At 46.8% G+C, this 22500-nt stretch overlaps 1 protein-coding gene across 1 annotated transcript in view; it reads right to left on the reverse strand.

Moving 5' to 3' along the window:
* Positions 1–22500, reverse strand: part of LOC106609797 (voltage-dependent L-type calcium channel subunit alpha-1C) — a 588474-nt gene that overhangs the window by 9405 nt on the left and 556569 nt on the right. Inside the window, exons 25-34 of the mRNA XM_045722531.1 lie at positions 22468–22500; positions 22171–22317; positions 21762–21963; positions 20796–20954; positions 20216–20326; positions 16080–16163; positions 8482–8619; positions 7543–7608; positions 4449–4540; positions 3966–4125 (exon numbers count right to left, since the gene is read on the reverse strand). The exon at positions 22468–22500 is cut by the window's right edge and continues 20 nt beyond it. Of these exons, the coding sequence (XP_045578487.1) occupies positions 3966–4125; positions 4449–4540; positions 7543–7608; positions 8482–8619; positions 16080–16163; positions 20216–20326; positions 20796–20954; positions 21762–21963; positions 22171–22317; positions 22468–22500 (1192 nt within the window). The remainder of the gene's footprint in view (positions 1–3965; positions 4126–4448; positions 4541–7542; positions 7609–8481; positions 8620–16079; positions 16164–20215; positions 20327–20795; positions 20955–21761; positions 21964–22170; positions 22318–22467) is intronic.

The following is a 22500-nucleotide window of genomic DNA, read 5'->3' on the forward strand; positions in this document are numbered from 1 at the left end:
TAGTGGGATTGTCCCTCCCTGCTCTCTGTAGCTAGTGGGATTGTCCCTCCTGGCTCTATGTAGCGAATTGGATTGTCCTTCCCTGATCTCTGTAGCTAGTGGGATTGTCCCTCCCCGCTCTATGTAGCGAATTGGATTGTCCCTCCCTGATCTCTGTAGCTAGTGGGATTGTCCCTTCCCGCTCTATGTAGCGAATTGGATTGTCCCTCCCTGATCTCTGTAGCTAGTGGGATTGTCCCTCCCTGCTATCTGTAGCTAGTGGGATTGTCCCTCCTGGCTCTCTGTAGCTAGTGGGATTGTCCCTCCCCGCTCTCTGTAGCTAGTGGGATTGTCCCTCCCCGCTCTCTGTAGCTAGTGGGATTGTCCCTCCCTGCTCTCTGTAGCTAGTGGGATTGTCCCTCCCTGCTCTCTGTAGCTAGTGGGATTGTCCCTCTTGGCTCTCTGTAGCTAGTGGGATTGTCCCTCTTGGCTCTCTGTAGCTAGTGGGATTGTCCCTCTTGGCTCTCTGTAGCTAGTGGGATTGTCCCTCCTGGCTCTCTGTAGCTAGTGGGATTGCCCCTCCTGGCTCTCTGTAGCTAGTGGGATTGTCCCTCCCCGCTATCTGTAGCTAGTGGGATTGCCCCTCCTGGCTCTCTGTAGCTAGTGGGATTGTCCCTCCCCGCTATCTGTAGCTAGTGGGATTGTCCCTCTTGGCTCTCTGTAGCTAGTGGGATTGTCCCTCCCCGCTCTCTGTAGCTAGTGGGATTGTCCCTCCCCGCTCTCTGTAGCTAGTGGGATTGTCCCTCCCCGCTCTCTGTAGCTAGTGGGATTGTCCCTCCTGGCTCTCTGTAGCTAGTGGGATTGTCCCTCCTGGTTCTCTGTAGCTAGTGGGATTGTCCCTCTTGGCTCTCTGTAGCTAGTGGGATTGTCCCTCCCCGCTCTCTGTAGCTAGTGGGATTGTCCTTCCCGCTCTCTGTAGCTAGTGGGATTGTCCTTCCCGCTCTCTGTAGCTAGTGGGATTGTCCCTCCCCGCTCTCTGTAGCTAGTGGGATTGTCCCTCCCCGCTCTCTGTAGCTAGTGGGATTGTCCCTCCCCGCTCTCTGTAGCTAGTGGGATTGTCCCTCCCCGCTCCCTGTAGCTAGTGGGATTGTCCCTCCCCGCTCTCTGTAGCTAGTGGGATTGTCCCTCCCCGCTCTCTGTAGCTAGTGGGATTGTCCCTCCCCGCTCTTTGTAGCTAGTGGGATTGTCCCTCCCCGCTCTCTGTAGCTAGTGGGATTGTCCCTCCCCGCTCTTTGTAGCTAGTGGGATTGTCCCTCCCCGCTCTCTGTAGCTAGTGGGATTTTCCCTCCCCGCTCTCTGTAGCTAGTGGGATTGTCCCTCCCCGCTCTCTGTAGCTAGTGGGATTTTCCCTCCCCGCTCTCTGTAGCTAGTGGGATTGTCCCTCCCTGCTCTCTGTAGCTAGTGGGATTGTCCCTCCTGGTTCTCTGTAGCTAGTGGGATTGTCCCTCCTGACTCTCCGTAGCTAGTGGGATTGTCCCTCCCTGCTCTTCATAGCTAGTGGGATTGTCCCTCCCGCTCTCTGTAGCTAGTGGGATTGTCCCTCCCCGCTATCTGTAGCTAGTGGGATTGCCCCTCCTGGCTCTCTGTAGCTAGTGGGATTGTCCCTCCCCGCTATCTGTAGCTAGTGGGATTGCCCCTCCTGGCTCTCTGTAGCTAGTCGGATTGTCCCTCCCCGCTATCTGTAGCTAGTGGGATTGTCCCTCTTGGCTCTCTGTAGCTAGTGGGATTGTCCCTCCCCGCTCTCTGTAGCTAGTGGGATTGTCCCTCCCCGCTCTCTGTAGCTAGTGGGATTGTCCCTCCCCGCTCTCTGTAGCTAGTGGGATTGTCCCTCCTGGCTCTCTGTAGCTAGTGGGATTGTCCCTCCTGGTTCTCTGTAGCTAGTGGGATTGTCCCTCTTGGCTCTCTGTAGCTAGTGGGATTGTCCCTCCCCGCTCTCTGTAGCTAGTGGGATTGTCCTTCCCGCTCTCTGTAGCTAGTGGGATTGTCCTTCCCGCTCTCTGTAGCTAGTGGGATTGTCCCTCCCCGCTCTCTGTAGCTAGTGGGATTGTCCCTCCCCGCTCTCTGTAGCTAGTGGGATTGTCCCTCCCCGCTCTCTGTAGCTAGTGGGATTGTCCCTCCCCGCTCCCTGTAGCTAGTGGGATTGTCCCTCCCCGCTCTCTGTAGCTAGTGGGATTGTCCCTCCCCGCTCTCTGTAGCTAGTGGGATTGTCCCTCCCCGCTCTTTGTAGCTAGTGGGATTGTCCCTCCCCGCTCTCTGTAGCTAGTGGGATTTTCCCTCCCCGCTCTCTGTAGCTAGTGGGATTGTCCCTCCCCGCTCTCTGTAGCTAGTGGGATTGTCCCTCCTGGTTCTCTGTAGCTAGTGGGATTGTCCCTCCTGACTCTCCGTAGCTAGTGGGATTGTCCCTCCCTGCTCTTCATAGCTAGTGGGATTGTCCCTCCCGCTCTCTGTAGCTAGTGGGATTGTCCCTCCCCACTATCTGTAGCTAGTGGGATTGTCCCACCCCGCTCTCCGTAGCTAGTGGGATTGTCCCTCCCCGCTCTCCGTAGCTAGTGGGTTTGTCCCTCCCCGCTCTCTGTAGCTAGTGGGATTGTCCCTCCCCGCTCTCTGTAGCTAGTGGGATTTTCCCTCCCCGCTCTCTGTAGCTAGTGGGATTGTCCCTCCCTGCTCTCTGTAGCTAGTGGGATTGTCCCTCCTGGTTCTCTGTAGCTAGTGGGATTGTCCCTCCTGACTCTCCGTAGCTAGTGGGATTGTCCCTCCCTGCTCTTCATAGCTAGTGGGATTGTCCCTCCCGCTCTCTGTAGCTAGTGGGATTGTCCCTCCCCGCTATCTGTAGCTAGTGGGATTGCCCCTCCTGGCTCTCTGTAGCTAGTGGGATTGTCCCTCCCCGCTATCTGTAGCTAGTGGGATTGCCCCTCCTGGCTCTCTGTAGCTAGTGGGATTGTCCCTCCCCGCTATCTGTAGCTAGTGGGATTGTCCCTCTTGGCTCTCTGTAGCTAGTGGGATTGTCCCTCCCCGCTCTCTGTAGCTAGTGGGATTGTCCCTCCCCGCTCTCTGTAGCTAGTGGGATTGTCCCTCCCCGCTCTCTGTAGCTAGTGGGATTGTCCCTCCTGGCTCTCTGTAGCTAGTGGGATTGTCCCTCCTGGTTCTCTGTAGCTAGTGGGATTGTCCCTCTTGGCTCTCTGTAGCTAGTGGGATTGTCCCTCCCCGCTCTCTGTAGCTAGTGGGATTGTCCTTCCCGCTCTCTGTAGCTAGTGGGATTGTCCTTCCCGCTCTCTGTAGCTAGTGGGATTGTCCCTCCCCGCTCTCTGTAGCTAGTGGGATTGTCCCTCCCCGCTCTCTGTAGCTAGTGGGATTGTCCCTCCCCGCTCTCTGTAGCTAGTGGGATTGTCCCTCCCCGCTCCCTGTAGCTAGTGGGATTGTCCCTCCCCGCTCTCTGTAGCTAGTGGGATTGTCCCTCCCCGCTCTCTGTAGCTAGTGGGATTGTCCCTCCCCGCTCTTTGTAGCTAGTGGGATTGTCCCTCCCCGCTCTCTGTAGCTAGTGGGATTTTCCCTCCCCGCTCTCTGTAGCTAGTGGGATTGTCCCTCCCCGCTCTCTGTAGCTAGTGGGATTGTCCCTCCTGGTTCTCTGTAGCTAGTGGGATTGTCCCTCCTGACTCTCCGTAGCTAGTGGGATTGTCCCTCCCTGCTCTTCATAGCTAGTGGGATTGTCCCTCCCGCTCTCTGTAGCTAGTGGGATTGTCCCTCCCCACTATCTGTAGCTAGTGGGATTGTCCCACCCCGCTCTCCGTAGCTAGTGGGATTGTCCCTCCCCGCTCTCCGTAGCTAGTGGGTTTGTCCCTCCCCGCTCTCTGTAGCTAGTGGGATTGTCCCTCCCCGCTCTCTGTAGCTAGTGGGATTGTCCCTCCCCGCTCTCCGTAGCTACTTACCAGGAAGGCACAGAGCATGTAGAAGCTGACAAAGTAGAAGATAGCGAAGTGACTCCCACACTGGTCCTCGCTGGCTGGCCCCACCTCTGACCCCTTCTCACAGGGTCGCATGGGGGCGCATGCCAGCATGATCTCCTGCCACGCCTCGCCTGTGGCACACCTGGGCACAGGTAAACAACCAGGTGTCACACACAGAAGGCTCTACTGTACAGGAAGAATGGGTTCCATGAAGGGTCCACCTGGTGGTGAAATGCTGCATGGTTGTCCTACCTTCTAAGGTAGAGTTTTCAAACAAAAAATGGGAAAGGACATCACGGCTTGCAGAAGAGATGGAAAGGATGCGTAGGGGTTTGATAAAACACCCTTACTCTGAGATGGCAGTGCTTTCATGATCTCCAGATCTGTTGGGGCCTTTTAAATCAGGAATTTGTGTCGGTGGTTTACAGTCTGGAAAGAGAGGAGCAGAACAGACGAGTGGCTCACCTGAAGAGCAGGAGTGTAGCCTGGGGGAAGGTCTGGAAGTTGTTGTTCCTGTTGATCTGACTGTTGTCTCTCAGGGCTATCTTACCAAACATCTGCAGGGGGCAAGGTTGTTAGGAGACACAGGGCACGCCAGGCCAACATGGTGCAAGACAGCCACGCCACAGAGGACAGACGACATCATCAGGTCAGTGCCACAGAGGACAGACGACATCATCAGGTCAATGCCACAGAGGACAGACGACATCGTCAGGTCAGTGCCACAGAGGACAGACGACATCGTCAGGTCAGTGCCACAGAGGACAGACGACATCGTCAGGTCAATGCCACAGAGGACAGACGACATCGTCAGGTCAGTGCCACAGAGGACAGACGACATCGTCAGGTCAGTGCCACAGAGGACAGACGACATCGTCAGGTCAGTGCCACAGAGGACAGACGACATCGTCAGGTCAGTGCCACAGAGGACAGACGACATCGTCAGGTCAGTGCCACAGAGGACAGACGACATCGTCAGGTCAGTGCCACAGAGGACAGACGACATCGTCAGGTCAGTGCCAAAGAGGACAGGAGACATCGTCAGGTCAGTGCCACAGAGGACAGACGACATCGTCAGGTCAGTACCACAGAGGACAGGTGACATCGTCAGGTCAGTGCCACAGAGGACAGGTGACATCGTCAGGTCAGTGCCACAGAGGACAGACGACATCGTCAGGTCAGTGCCACAGAGGACAGGGGACATCATCAGGTCAGTGCCACAGAGGACAGACGACATCATCAGGTCAGTGCCACAGAGGACAGACGACATCATCAGGTCAGTGCCACAGAGGACAGGTGACATCGTCAGGTCAGTACCACAGAGGACAGGAGACATCGTCAGGTCAGTGCCACAGAGGACAGGGGACATCATCAGGTCAGTGCCACAGAGGACAGACGACATCGTCAGGTCAGTGCCACAGAGGACAGACGACATCGTCAGGTCAGTGCCACAGAGGACAGACGACATCGTCAGGTCAGTGCCACAGAGGACAGGAGACATCGTCAGGTCAGTGCCACAGAGGACAGACGACATCGTCAGGTCAGTACCACAGAGGACAGGTGACATCGTCAGGTCAGTGCCACAGAGGACAGGTGACATCGTCAGGTCAGTGCCACAGAGGACAGACGACATCGTCAGGTCAGTGCCACAGAGGACAGGGGACATCATCAGGTCAGTGCCACAGAGGACAGACGACATCGTCAGGTCAGTGCCACAGAGGACAGGGGACATCATCAGGTCAGTGCCACAGAGGACAGACGACATCATCAGGTCAGTGCCACAGAGGACAGACGACATCGTCAGGTCAGTACCACAGAGGACAGGAGACATCGTCAGGTCAGTGCCACAGAGGACAGACGACATCGTCAGGTCAGTGCCACAGAGGACAGACGACATCGTCAGGTCAGTGCCACAGAGGACAGGAGACATCGTCAGGTCAATGCCACAGAGGACAGACGACATCGTCAGGTCAGTGCCACAGAGGACAGGTGACATCGTCAGGTCAGTGCCACAGAGGACAGACGACATCGTCAGGTCAGTGCCACAGAGGACAGACGACATCGTCAGGTCAGTGCCACAGAGGACAGACGACATCGTCAGGTCAGTGCCACAGAGGACAGACGACATCGTCAGGTCAGTGCCACAGAGGACAGACGACATCGTCAGGTCAGTACCACAGAGGACAGGTGACATCGTCAGGTCAGTGCCACAGAGGACAGGTGACATCGTCAGGTCAGTGCCACAGAGGACAGACGACATCGTCAGGTCAGTGCCACAGAGGACAGACGACATCATCAGGTCAGTGCCACAGAGGACAGACGACATCATCAGGTCAGTACCACAGAGGACAGGGGACCGAGGAGACAGGACAATAACCACAAGGCTTCTCAACATGTATATAAGGTAACAACATCTAGAGCTGGATTCAGCCTAGTCCTGGTATTAAAATCACTTCCAATGGAGCATGCTTTTAATTCCTGGACTAGGCTTAAAGTGTGCCTGGGAAACCAGCCCCTACAGATACAACGTAGAGAGATGAAAGGTTATTATAGTGTGGAGGAGAAAACAGGACAGAACATACAGAACCTTGGGTTAGGGTTAGAACAGCTGGCAACACAGACAGGACAAGACTGGCTAGAGGAGAGAAACAGAGGGAGGGAGAGAAACAGAGGGAGGGGAGAGAAACAGAGGGAGGGGAGAGAAACAGAGGGAGGGAGAGAAACAGAGGGAGAGAGAGAAACAGAGGGAGGGGAGAGAAACAGAGGGAGAGAAACAGAGGGAGGGAGAGAAACAGAGGGAGGGGAGAGAAACAGAGGGAGGGGAGAGAAACAGAGGGAGGGAGAGAAACAGAGGGAGGGAGAGAAACAGAGGGAGGGGAGAGAAACAGAGGGAGAGAGAGAAACAGAGGGAGGGAGAGAAACAGAGGGAGGGAGAGAAACAGAGGGAGGGAGAGAAACAGAGGGAGGGAGAGAAACAGAGGGAGGGAGAGAAACAGAGGGAGGGGAGAGAAACAGAGGGAGGGGAGAGAACAGAGGGAGAGAGAAACAGAGGGAGGGAGAGAAACAGAGGGAGGGAGAGAAACAGAGGGAGGGGAGAAACAGAGGGAGGGAGAGAAACAGAGGGAGGGAGAGAAACAGAGGAGGGAGAGAAACAGAGGGAGGGAGAGAAACAGAGGGAGGGAGAGAAACAGAGGGAGGGGAGAGAAACAGAGGGAGGGAGAGAAACAGAGGGAGGGGAGAGAAACAGAGGGGGAACAGAGGGAGGGAGAGAAACAGAGGGAGGGAGAGAAACAGAGGGAGGGGAGAGAAACAGAGGGAGAGAGAACAGGAGAGAAACAGAGGGAGAGAGAAACAGAGGGAGGGGAGAGAAACAGAGGGAGGGAGAGAAACAGAGGGAGGGGAGAGAAACAGAGGGAGGGGAGAGAAACAGAGGGAGAGAAACAGAGGGAGGGAGAGAAACAGAGGGAGGGGAGAGAAACAGAGGGAGGGGAGAGAAACAGAGGGAGAGAAACAGGCGGGACCAATCCCAGATGCTCGGGGGCTGAGCAGCAGTTCTTACCTGCATCCCAATGACGGCGTAGATGAAAAAGAGCATCACTATGAGCAATGCTACGTAGGGGAGGGCCTGGGGGTGGAACAGAGAGAGATCAGTGACATGTCAACAACACTGTCTAGCACCACAGCACCAACAACACGTTACGGTAACACACTGCTGCACAAACAGTCACGCTCCTTTTCCCACTGTCCAACACAACAGAAATAACTCTTATCAGAACCCCTTTATCAAATGTTTTGGTGCTCCTAGAAAACCAGCTACATTTAAAATGTTCAGACACTCTTATTTAAAGAGACTGTAGTAAGCTCATACATTTCCCTACTGGTCCCCCCACGGGAATTGAACCCGCAACCCTAGAGTTGCAAGCACCATGCTCTACCAACTGAGCCACACGGGACCAATGATGGATAGCTTATCTTCACCCTAGAAATACCATCTCAACGTGGAAGCCTTATCATTAACCTATAGCATGGTGAGTAGGCTATGACAGCATGCATATGAAGGGCATTGGGGTTTTGAGAGACAGTTAGATGCTGACTGGTTAGCTGGACACATAATTCCTCCCTTCTACATTCCTCCCTCAAGCAGGGTCAGGGTCAAGCTGAATTTAAGACACTCAATTCAGGAAGTGATTTGAAATGAAAATTCTATTATGGAAAAACGTAAATAAATGGGCTATCTAAAAAAAAAAAATTAGTTTATTGATAATTCATTTAAAATAAATATATTTTTAAAATGATTGGCCAGGTACAGACCAGAACTAAAAGACATTGAGGTGTGGTCTTTCCTCCCAAACCTCAGTTATATCTAAGTCAGATTTATAGAATTTCCATTCCACTATACTTCCCTCCTGAATTGACTGACTTCAATTCGAATTGACCCCGTGACCCACTTGCATCTCAATTGTCAATGGTCTTGACTTGAGTCTGAGTCTCCCCTCACTTGAAAGGACTTGATGAAGGTCCACAGCAGGGTCCGTATCCCTTCTCCCCGAGACAGCAGTTTGACCAGCCTCATCACTCTGAAGAGCCGGAAGAAGGTGATGGAGATCCTGGCGTTATCTTCAGAGTTTTGTAGTCCCTTTTGTTAGGCACCGGACGTCAACACACACATACACACACACACACACACACACACACACACACACACACACACACACACACACACACACACACACACACACACACACACACACACACACACACACACACACACACACACACACACACACACACACAGACACGAACACACACACACACAGACATGAACACACGTACACACAGACATGAACACACACACACACAGACAGGAACACACGTACACACAGACAGGAACAGACACACACACAGACATGAACAGACATACACACAGACAGGAACACACATACACACAGACAGGAACACACATACACACAGACATGAACACACGTACACACAGACATGAACACACATACACACAGACATGAACACACATACACACAGACATGAACAGACACACACAGACATGAACAGACATACACACAGACAGGAACACACATACACACAGACAGGAACACACATACACACAGACATGAACACACGTACACACAGACATGAACACACGTACACACAGACATGAACACACGTACACACAGACATGAACACACGTACACACAGACATGAACACACGTACACACAGACATGAACACACGTACACACAGACATGAACACACGTACACACAGACATGAACACACGTACACACAGACATGAACACACGTACACACAGACATGAACACACGTACACACAGACATGAACACACGTACACACAGACATGAACACATGTACACACAGACATGAACAGACACACACACGATCATCCGAATGCAAGTGCACACCCACACGTAGTTGCAGACACACACACATACACAGACACACACACATACACACAAAGTTAATAAGTCAATCACTGTTGAGTCCTTCAAATAATCCCATCAAAAACAACCTACAAAAGAGTTTAGGAGAGAATTGGGCATCACCTGGTGGCTTTATGAGAAACGGGAATACAACTAACAGACACAATGCATTACACTTCCTGTTCTCCAGCAGAGGAAAACTAGCAAAGCTTTTCATGGTCCTATTAATATTTCAAAAGCCCACAAACAAAAAACTAGGCTATGAAATATTTACACAATCCTCTATAGGCAAAATGTTCCTTTCAATTTAAGTTCGGACAACATTTGATTATCTGGAGTACCTTGGGAGGCCCTTAAGAATTCATAAGCTAAGCCACAACTAGACAAAACAACCAAGTGATATTAAACTACACAATACACACTGACAAATCACAGCAGGTAATATCTCCCACCAAAAACAGAGACAACAAACTCCACAACACTACAACACAACTTTTACACAGTAGAAACTACTTCCACAACCTTCACCAGACTGAACAACAACAAACAACGTTTACAACAACAAGAACAAGGTAATGCATTGAACCATTGGTTATTAGGTATTATTCCTCATAGAGCCACCATCTGTGTTCTAGTGCAGGAGGTTAAACCACAGGAGGACAGTAGGGGGAGCAACTGTGCCACAGAGAGAGAGAGAGAACGACTGATAGAGATAAAGAGAGAGAAAGAAAGGTAGATGACCGCGTGACCATGGCTTGCACCAATGACAGAGCATCATTAATAGAGGCGACGGAGGAGGAGGAGGAAGAGGAAGAAGAGCGAGCCAAGTTTTTTAACATTTTGCCTGAGAGCGATGACAACACGACAGCGACTACAGAAGACTTATCCACAGTCTAAAACCCCAGTACGGGCATGGGCATCCCCTTTGTTTACGCACGCACGCACGCACGCACGCACGCACGCACGCACGCACGCACACACACACACACACACACACACACACACACACACACACACACACATTTTGTGACGCTGACACAGCTGGCATGCTGCTGGTGATGGGGGTGGAGGGATGAAGGGCTGGTGGAGACGGAGGTTACCGTGGGTCCGTACCATTGTTCTTACCGCGGGGGTTGGGAGGAGGAGGAGGAGGAGGAGGTGGTAGAAGAGTCAGCTGGCTTTAAAGAAAGACAGACAGATGAAAGCTATAGTAGCCCAGACCGCCCCTGCTGCTGCTGCTGGGACCGCTGGGGGGTACAGTAAGATGATGCACCAAGCATTGTGTGTGTGTGTGTGTGTGTGTGTGTGTGTGTGTGTGTGTGTGTGTGTGTGTGTGTGTGTGTGTGTGTGTGTGTGTGTGTGTGTGTGTGTGTGTGTGTGTGTGTGTGTTGGATCCATGAGATAGCCCAGGGACTTGGGGAAGACGACACACCTGAGAGGTTAGATGTGGGACAGGAAGGACCCTAGGTGGCAGAGCCCTTGTTCCTGTTAGAATGAGGCATGTTGTTGTACTGAGTAGATCCCACTGTTAGGAGATACTGTAGCACATGTATGAGGGAGAGCTTCACTAGCTTTTATACAGTCCTTAAAGAGGTGGGGGTTAACTGGGCCTGAATATCAGACAGGGTTTAGAAGTCATTGTGGAATATTACCTCCAAAGTGCTGGAGGCAAATAGAATGAACGTCATTTGCGTGTGACTGTGACTGTGTGTGTGTGTCTGTCTGTGACCGTTGTGTGTGTCTGTCTGTGACTGTGTGTGTGTATCTATCTGTGACTCTGACTGTGTATGTGTGTGTGTGTGTGTGTGTGTGTGTGTGTGTGTGTGTGTGTGTGTGTGTGTGTGTGTGTGTGTGTGTGTGTGTGTGTGTGTGTGTGTGTTTTTGAGGACCACGTAGAGGTCCTAGGTTGGCGTGGATCAGGGACGGGGGGGACGGGGACGGGGGACGGGGACGGGGACGGGGGGGGAGGCTGGGGGGGTTGTGTATCTGGGGAGTAGGAGGTGCTCTACATGTTTAGGGTAATACACTAGAATTATGTTGGACTGTAAATCCACTACCATCAAACATTTCAACCAATGAAATTACACTGGATCATTGTCAAAATGCTCAACTGTTTTGAAGTTGAAAACGTGATGGTGCAGGATTGTATAGTCCTGCAGTGTTATCCTGCATGTTGTATTGTGAGGGGGGGGAACACACAACACAATCACTTCACTAAAACCTCCAGTCCAACTGTGAAGATGTGAGTTGTGATTATTATACTGTCAAACAATCACTCCTCAAAGCAACTAACATTTTAAATAACTTTTAAAAATATGTTTTTTCTTCACATTGCACATAATCATTACAGTTGAAGTGAACTGTATAGGTAACCTAGGTCTCTGTATAAGAGTGTTATTTCATATCTGTGATAGCAGGGCTGGGTAGAATGGTTCCACATTGTAGAAGCTCCTAATGTCCTCTTTTTATTTGATTCACTTAGTTTAACTGACCTTTGTATATTTAAAGTCAATTGAATTCCTCCCTCGTATTGTTATTATGCTTGGCCCTGTTGGCAGATCGTTTCTGAAAACAACTCCAATCATTCTTAGATGCCTAGATGATATACACTCTTAGAAAAAAGGGTTCCAAATGGGTTCTGCTGTCCCCATAGGAGAACTGATTTTGGATCCAGTTAGAACACTTTCTGATTCCAGGTAGAACCCTCTGTGGAAAGGGATCTACATGGAACCCAAAAGGGTTCTACCTGGAACTAAAAGGGATCTACATGGATCTAAAAGGGTTCTACCTGGATCTAAAAGGGTTCTATCTGGACTCTAAAAGGGTTCTACCTGGATCTAAAAGGGTTCTACCTGGAACCAAAAGGGTTCTACCTGGAACTAAAAGGGTTCTACCTGGATCTAAAAGGGTTCTACCTGGAACTAAAAGGGTTCTACCTGGATCTAAAAGGGTTCTACCTGGATCTAAAAGGGTTCTACCTGGATCTAAAAGGGATCTACATGGAACCCAAAAGGGTTCTACCTGGAACCAAAAGGGTTCTACCTGGAACCAAAGATAGTTGTTGAAAGGGTTCTCCCATGGGGACAGCTGAAGAAGCCTTTTAGGTTGCAGATAGCACCTTTGTTTCTAAGAGTGTAGGTTCACCTGGATTAGTTAACGTTAGTTTGTTAAAGTCCTCTAACGTTAGTGAAGAGACCCAGGTTACCCAGCGTGCATTTCAGGGTGAGCAAGAGCACCACAAATCAACCAATGAGAGGAAAGATAGAAGTAAACATCCATAAGAAGATGAAGAGTGAGAGATCAGTTCAGACAGACATGATGGAGGGGAGGAGAGGCATTCCGAGGGGAGGGAGAAATGCAGCTGTGACATCACCGCCTGCAAGACACCATCACCATGGCAACAAAACGCAACTTCTTTTCAGAACCCTTCTAAACCACTTTTTGTTTAAAAACACACATCAAACCAACTGAAAAATAATTCAAAACACTCACATGAAATCAACTGTCAAATTAAAAACTAAACTGAAAATTGTTTTAAGAAGCACCTTCTGGTCAAAATAACTGGAGGGGGTAGCTATGTAGAGTAGAGTTGGGGAAATAGGATGGGAGGGGGAGGAAGGGTGGTCGGGGGCATCTAATCCGCTATCCTAATAACACCACTTTATCAAGGCCAATACACACTCACTTAAACAACACAAAAACAGTGAGTGTCTTTCTGATATTTTGGTGGCTATTAGGTTACCATTACCAGGAAGTACAAGTACAGAGGGTTTCTAAAAACAATCAAATACGATGCAAGAACAGTGAGGCTCGTCAATCAATCAGACTACCAGAGAAGAAGAAGACTAGGGTCATGCCTAGGTTAAAGATTCATCAAATCAAAATAAATGTCAAACGGCAAAACCAAACTGAGTGCAGGGTAAAGTGTGAGTGACTGGTATAGCAGAGGAGGGTATATATATCTGGCCGACAGATACTGGTAAAGTACTGGTCATTCTGGTCGTTCATAAAGACCTTGGTCAAACCTCTCGTGGTCAGATAGCTTCACTTTCAAAGAGAAGAAAACCACACTTGTCATCCATCCACAGGGCAGCCTAACACTATCGCTGCTTCTCAAAGAGTTAACTATTCAACTCAACTATAGGACACCAGCAGAACTAATAGTTACAAGTTGGTACTATAAGGAATTAGTCTCAAAGAAATTCTAGAAGGACTCGTGTATAGACATATAAAAGCACTAGTACTACACAATTACAACGCATATACACATATACAAGATATAACTAATATAATCAGCACAATCAAAGTAGCATTTTGAGTCCTTTTCTGTTCTTAGAAACATGCCTTTGTTAGTGATCTGAAGCCATGGATTGTTCTCATCTAAACTAGAGGAGTGGGTGAAGTGTCTTTCATGACTTGTGAAAGGAAAGCTGGCTATTCCGCTATGCTGTCCCAGAGAGATGAAAGGTTTATGAACTGACCATCAGACACAATGGACAGATAAGCCCAGATCAACTTGACACAGTTACAGACAGTATTGAGCTGCTATATGATTGAGCAATTGACCAAATAAGCTTCTGGGTCCATTTAATGCAATAGACTCAGGTATAAAAGGTATTGAGCTACTGTAGGATTCACCTGTCGGCTTGGTTTTAAAGGAAATGTCTAACATTTTTCAACTTCATATTCATCCTCTCCAGCATCACCCCAACATCAACATGGGTGAAAATGGTGTGTTTCTATGTTTTATAGTAAAAAATATAGAGGAAGATAAATGTTTCCAATGACATCATCGGTGTGCATCATGTGATTTTAAACAATTATGAGTAGGCATTTCTAATTGGTTGATGAGGTCATTGGAAACACCTATCTTCCTCTATGGTTTTTTACTACTTATCATAGAAACGCACCATTTGATGTCGGGGTGGTGCTGGAGATGATGGATATGAAGAAGCAACATTTTCACATTTGCCTTTAAGAGTGTAAATACTCATTCAATGGTTCTCATGTCTCATCATGGGATGTCTCAAAATACATATCTAGATTCACTAGGGACAAAATCCACTTTTTAAATTTAACGAGGCAAGTCAGTTAAGAACAAATTCTTATTTACAATGACGGCCGACCCTCGGCCAAACCTAGAGGACGCTGGGCCAATTGAGCGCCGCCCTATGGGACTCCCAATCATGGACAGATGTGATTCTGCCTGGATACGAACCAGGGACTGTAGTGGTGCCTCCATGCACTGCCTTAGACCGCTGCGCCACTCAGGATCCCCTCAATAGAGACGAAATGTCTTATATAGGAGATACATTTCTGTTTATATTCTGGTCACCTTTTGTTTACATTATGAACAAGGCCAGGAATTTCTCATGAAAGGTGACATCACTCACCAGTAAATATTCATGAACAAATGCACGTCTACCTACATAGTTTTGCATACAAGCTAAAGGCTTTATGTAAACAAATAGTTTACAATTACTTTTTCTTCAGGCCTGAATATATCACCCTTTTTTCCCAATCATGCTATACAGTGTCAGTCATGCCTTGGGGATTTCACATGTCCCCAATTGTGATGATAATATACATTGAAAGAAATGTACAAAAAACAAACCCAAAACAAGTGCTGAGACAATGCAATAGTCTACATTGTATTGATGCTCAGAGGTGAGAGTGAGAGGCAGGCAGGCAGACTGAAAGGTGGGCTACTTACGTTAACCTCAGTGATCGCTATGTCAACAACGCTACCCACAACTATTAAGGCATCAAATGTGTTCCATGCATCAACAAAATAATGCTGCGTTGGGTGGAAGAAACAAACAAACAAACAAACAAACAAACAAACAAACAAACAAAGAAAAGAAAATGGAAAGAAAAGAAGCAACAAAAGGAGAGAGGGAGGAGAAAGATAAGAAAGAAAACAGTTATATATGAACTTTTGTGATTAGCGGAAGGTAGAGAGGGAGGAAGGACATTGGTTGAAAATTAAATGACAGTTGAAGTTTGAAAACGGGAGGAAATAAAAGGAGCGAAATCCAAGATGATCGAGAGGAGAAGCGGCGACCAGTCATGCTTGTCCATGTGGGAAAACAACATCAATAAACAACAACAATAACAAAATCACAACCAAAACAATCGGTTTAAAAAAAGAATAGTTGAGTTTCTTTGGTTAGTTAGTGTGTCTTGTTAGTCAAAGTGAAAACCCTAGGACATGTCATAGTCTTGCTTTAGAGCCAGGTCTCTCTTCTGAGGCCTAACGAATAGAACCCTTTCAGTACGTACTCTAGAACACTTTCAGTACTCTAGAACTCTTTCAGTACTCTAAAACACTCAACTGTTGTTCTGTGTACTGTGAAGAACGAGGAAGCACCTTTTTTTTCACCACGTGATGCCTTGGAAACCCCGAATGAGAGCGGCCATCTTGAAATGAATGATGGAGGAAGGAAGAGGGGAGAGGAAGGGAGGAGGGTGGACTTTGGGGAAAGAAACCACACCAGAGAATGGTGCTATAGAAGACAGGATTGTCACAAAGAAAGAGAAGGAAAGAGAAAAGAGAGGGAGAGAGAGAGGGAGAGAGAGGGACAGAGCGAGTGGAGAGAGAGAGAGGGACAGAGCGAGTGGAGAGAGAGGGGTGGCGATGTACTTACGTTGATCTCACTCAGAATGACGTCTATTATGCTGCCAATTACGATGAGGAAGTCAAAAACATTCCAAGGATCACTAAAGTAACCCTACACAGGATGGGCGGAGGTGCAGGAGGAGGAGGGGGGGTAAGAGAGGCAAGTTAGACAGGCATTATTATAGGGAAAAGCCTTCCTTTTCAGCCCTTAACTCTTCCAACAATGTGTTTGGGGGGTGGCTCATCTCTTCTGAAACTATCTTCTTAGATCTTAAAAGCCAATAGAGCAACAAAATGCATGATTGGTATTAAATTCTGAAATATTATTGTGATTGTAATATTGTAAATATTAAAAGTGAATGTTCATGTCACGTTCTGCTGCTTGCTTGCTGTAGCCCACAGTACAGTTAAATCAACGCCACAACTTGTTAGCATGTAACCTATTACTACTGAAGCTCATCTTCCTGTAAACAGTGCGTAGAATAAAAGCTTACAGGGGTTGATAACATGGGTTGTTAAAGGTAAGCACTATTCAGTCAAATATTTTTGTGTGATTCTATATCAAGCCAGAAGATTATTTCTTAAACAAGACATTATTGCAGTTTTTTTCTGGCTCTTTTACTTCCTGTGAAAAGGAAATGAGGTCATAATGAAGGGTGGTGTTCTATGTACATTAGCGTAGCAGAGTGATACAGCAAGATTGATTTATCCAATGTATTATTATTATTACATTATTATTAACAGTAGGGATTATATTATTATTATTATTATTATTAACACTAGGGATTATATATTATATTACTTTTAACACTAGGGATTATATATTATTATTAACACTAGGGATTATATATTATTATAATATATTATTATTAACACTAATGATTATATAATATTATTCACACTAAGGATTATATATTATTATAATATATTATTATTAACACTAATGAGTATATATTATTATTAACACTAGGGATTATATATTATTATAATATATCATTATTAACACTAATGATTATATATTATTATTAACACTAGGGATTATATATTATTATAATATATTATTATTAACACTAATGATTATATACTATTATTAACACTAATGATTATATATTATTACTAACACTAGGGATTATATATTATTATCATTATTAACACCAGGGATTGTATATTATTATTAAAATGAGGGATTATATTTTATTATAATATTGTTATTAACGCTAAGGATTATATATTGTTATATTATATTATTATTATCACTAGGGATTATATATTATTATTAACACTAGCGATTATATATTATTATATTATATTATTATTAACACTAGGGATTATATATTATTATTAACACTAGGGATTATATAGTATTATTAACACTAGGGATTATATATTATTATATTATATTATTATTAACACTAGGGATTATATATTATTATTAACACTAGGGATTATATAGTATTATTAACACTAGGGATTATATATTATTATTAACACTAGGGACTATATATTATTATTAACACTAGGGATTATATATTAGTATATTATATTATTATTAACACTAGGGATTATATATTATTATTAACACTAGAGATTATATATTATTATTTACACTAGGAACTATATATTATTATTAACACTAGGGATTATATATTATTATTAACACTAGGGACTATATATTATTATTAACATGAGGGATTATATTTCATTATTAAATTATTATTATTATCACTAGGCATGATATATTATTATTGTTATTATATTATTATCACTAGGGATTATTATATTCTAACACAGTATGATGTTTTAACCAGTGAGAAGCAGTCAGTGGGTCAGTGGCAGAGGAATAGGTAACCTCATTTAACGGTGGTTTAACCAGGGTTAATGCAGTTGCCTTAGTGGGATGAATGGGGAGGGACTGAACACACTGAGGGAAGAGATGCAGGTTGCTCGATGTGACCTGGGAGAGTTGGAGGGTCTAGTGTGGTGAGAGATGAATCCAGATGAATCCAGATGACAGAACTCTTAAAAATACCAGCAATACTACCAAAAATACTACCAAAACACTTTCCTAAAAAAGTAGTTTACAATCATACAATATACAGAAATGAGAAAGACACAGTGGTAAAAATCCTTCAGTAGGCTTCCCTTTGACCCAACTGCAATGAAGTGATGTCTATTCTAACATGTGATTCCCTTCAAAGCTAGTGTCGGTGTTGTATACAGCAGTTGATGAGAGAGCTGGTTAGGACAGGATGAGGCTAAACGTGTCCTCTGCACCTATAGAAAAAGGTACTGATTAATATCATGACGGTCCTGTCTGTTGAAAGAGAAGGTCAGTAACACGAGTTAGAAAGTGACACAACGTTCTCTGGGTCTCTTTCAGAGAGGTGGGACGTGTCAATAGATAGTTTCAGACCAAGGCTAACCAATCAGGACTCAGTTTATTATTATATATATATTTTTTTAATTTAACCTTTATTTTACTAGGCAAGTCAGTCAAGAACAAATTCTTATTTACAATGACGGCCTACCCCGGCCAAATCTGGACGACGCTGGGCCAATTGTGCGCCGAATGTGATACAGCCTGGATTTGAACCAGGGACTGTAGTGATGCCTCTTGCACTAAGATGCAGTGCCTTAGACTGCTGCACCACTTAAACATCCTATTTCGACGTACTACTACCCTGCCAAGATAAGAACACAAAACCTTCACAATGTGAGATTAATTATATGAGAAACTAGGTTTGTTGACTGACAATTAAACAATATTTAGTCTCCTTTATGACCAAGAGTGATTTGCATCAATGGTTTATCCCAGTTTATCATAGAAAGCAGGAATAAACCGATCTCCTCATAGCCACACAGAGAGATCAGCACCACAGTGAGCAGCAGCAGAGAGATATCACCGTAGAGTCACAGCAGTCAGCTCGTCAATCTATAATAAACATGGAGGCGTTGCTTAGTAACCTGATGAGAGGGCGGTTTGTTCTGTCCATCCATGTATTTACTCTGTCAGCGTCCCAAATGCCATGCTATCCCCTTTAAAGTGCACTACTTTTCACCAGGGCTCATAGGGCTCTGGTGAAAAGTGGTGAACTATATAGGGAATAGGATGCTGTTTGGGATGCAGACACTGTATCTGTTCTACAGAAGTAGCCATCTGTTGTTGTTTCAACAACGTAAGCGGCCGGCTGACGCAGTAGGTGGCATTTTGATTGGACTAATAAACTCACCAGGTTACCGAGCAACATGTAAAACAAGATATAAAAACCTAGACAACATCAGACACTGAACCAAATCATTAATGCATCTTTTCTTTTCTAATCTTTTACATTCTTTTTCATTAAAGTGGAAATCAGATCATAAAAGGCATAGTTTATAGGACAACTGATAACATATAATTATGTAATGACAGACTTGATTAACTTGATTACATTCATATCCAAATTACAGGTGATACTGATTTCCACTGATAGGCTAAGACTAATTTGGTAATGATAAGAATCGTCTCTGGGACAGAGAGAAGTGTTTTGGAGCGACAGACTCCTGAGAGGGGAGAGAGCGGGAAAGAGAGGAGAGAGAGGTGAAGAGAGAGGTGAAGAGAGAGGGGAACTGAGAGAGGGAGAGAGGGAGAGAGGGAGGGAGAGGAGAGAGAGGGGAAGAGAGAGGGGGAGAGAGAGGGGGAGAGAGAGAGGGAGGGAGAGGTGAAAAGAGAGTAGGAGAGAGGTGAAAAGAGAGGTGGAGAGAGATGAGAGAGAGATGGAGAGAGAGGTGGAGAGAGGTGGAGAGAGGTGGAGAGAGAGGGAGAGAGAGGTAGAGAGGTGGAGAGAGGTGGAGAGAGGTGGAGAGAGGTGGAGAGAGGTGGAGAGAGAGGTGGAGAGAGAGGTGGAGAGAGGTGGAGAGAGAGGTGGAGAGAGGTGGAGAGAGAGGTGGAGAGAGGTGGAGAGAGGTGGAGAGAGAGGTGGAGAGAGGTGTAGAGAGAGGTGTAGAGAGGTGTAGAGAGGTGGAGAGAGGTGTAGAGAGGTGGAGAGAGAGGTGGAGAGAGGTGGAGAGAGAGGTGGAGAGAGGTGGAGAGAGAGGTGGAGAGAGGTGTAGAGAGAGGTGGAGAGAGAGGTGTAGAGAGGTGGAGAGAGAGGTGGAGAGAGGTGGAGAGAGCGAGAGACGTACCCGTGGTTTGAAGGCGATGAGTTTAAGGATCATCTCCACAGTGAAGAGGCCGGTGAAGAGCATGTTGAGGATGTTCATAGCATCGTTGAAGGAGTGGGTCTGGCCGTGATGCTGCAACAAACAGACACTTAATCCCCGATCTGCATTTCCATGTAATCACATGGTGAACACACCTACCTCAGGCTACAGTAGAAGCCTTGAACGCAACGCAGTAACGACATAAATACTGACGCTCCAAAATACAGATACAGCCTTTAAAAACACCAACTCCTTCTAGCATCTAGGAACCAATACCTGAGGCAATAGCATGCCTTTTAACTGATATAGATAGACTATCCTCCCCATAATGCACCGCTAGTGTCCAGGGCACTATGTGGTTCACTGTGTTTAGGGAAGTAGATTTACAAATGGATTGATGCTACCGTATTGGGCTGAGGGCATAAAGATGGTATAATTCAACGTTTTCCCCTGACCAAGATGGACGATTTAAGTGATGCTCGGACGCCAATGTCTCTCACATGCACACACACGCACGCACGCACGCACGCACAAAAACACACACACACACACTCTCTCTTACCTGCATGGCCAGACAGATGGTGTTCAGCAGGATGAGAGTAAACATCAGGTACTCAAAGTAGGTGGAGTTAACCACGTACCACACCTTGTACTGGTACTGGTTCTTAGGGATGTACCGACGTAGAGGACGGGCCTTCAGGGCATATTCCACACACTGACGCTGTACCACACACACACACACACACACACACACACACACACACACACACACAAAACATGTGTTTAATCAACAGACGTTTCCAGTAATACATCAGTGGACATAGTATTGATGTGTAAATGTCAGTTCATATAGGTAATATACCATTTACCATCCAGTTAACCACTGATACAACTTAATGACACTCCTCCTTTCAGTATGGCCCCCTCCTAAGTGACTCTATGGTGACCTCGTGCTGACCCCTCTTGACCTCTCTCACCTGTTTGACCTGTGATCTTGAACACCCCTAATCTCTCACCTGGTTCTGATGACCCCTAACCTCTCACCTGGTTCTGATGACCCCTAACCTCTCACCTGGTTCTGATGACCCCTAATCTCTCACCTGGTTCTGATGACCCCTAACCTCTCACCTGGTTCTGATGACCCCTAACCTCTCACCTGGGTTCTGATGACCCCTAATCTCTCACATGGGTTCTGATGACCCCTAATCTCTCACCTGGTTCTGATGACCTCTAACCTCTCACCTGGTTCTGATGACCCCTAACCTCTCACCTGGGTTCTGATGACCCCTAACCTCTCACCTGGGTTCTGATGACCCCTAACCTCTCACCTGGGTTCTGATGACCCCTAATCTCTCAACAGGATCTGATGACCCCTAACCTCTCACCTGGTTCTGATGACCCCTAATCTCTCAACAGGATCTGATGACCCCTAATCTCTCACCTGGGTTCTGATGACCCCTAACCTCTCACCTGGGTTCTGATGACCGCTAACTTCTCACCTGGGTTCTGATGACCCCTAACCTCTCACCTGGTTCTTGTCCAGCTCACAGTTCTTGTACTCCTGCTCTCCCTGCTCCTGGAAGGTGACAATGACGAAACCGACGAAGATGTTCATCATGAAGAAGGCGATGATGATGATGTAGATGATGAAGAAGATGGACACGACCACTCTGTAGTTGTAGACAGGGCCCAGGTCCTCTGAATGGGAGTCTATGGCCCGGTACAGGAGTCTGGAGAGGATGGATACACAGTTCTAAACCTAGAGACTGAAGCCCCATACTTTAACGTGTGTGTGTGTGTGTGTGTGTGTGTGTGTGTGTGTGTGTGTGTGTGTGTGTGTGTGTGTGTGTGTGTGTGTGTGTGTGTGTGTGTGTGTGTGTGTGTGTGTGTGTGTGTGTGTGTTTTTGGTCACTCTGCTGCTGTGATGCAGGACTCACGCTGGCCATCCTTCAAAGGTGGAGACAGCGAACAGAGCCATCATCCCCTGGAGCACGTCGTCAAAGTTAAAGTCACTGTTCTCCCAGACACGCATGGACCTCTCTGGCTTCCCCACGTCACCGTCCTTATACATGATGTATGAACCCCTGGGAGGGAGAACATGGGTAACAGCTCACACCTTACCCAGTCAGCCAACTTACTACGTCCCAACTGGAGCCCACATCCACCTGAAGTCACTGTCCAGATAGGATATGAGCCAGGTCAGACTGAGATGGGAGATGAGGTGATAAACTCACCTGCATTCAGGCTCTGTAGACTTGGAGCTGTCT

This window comes from Salmo salar, chromosome ssa07, assembly GCF_905237065.1.
Source record: "Salmo salar chromosome ssa07, Ssal_v3.1, whole genome shotgun sequence".
In the NCBI taxonomy this organism is placed as follows: domain Eukaryota; kingdom Metazoa; phylum Chordata; class Actinopteri; order Salmoniformes; family Salmonidae; genus Salmo; species Salmo salar.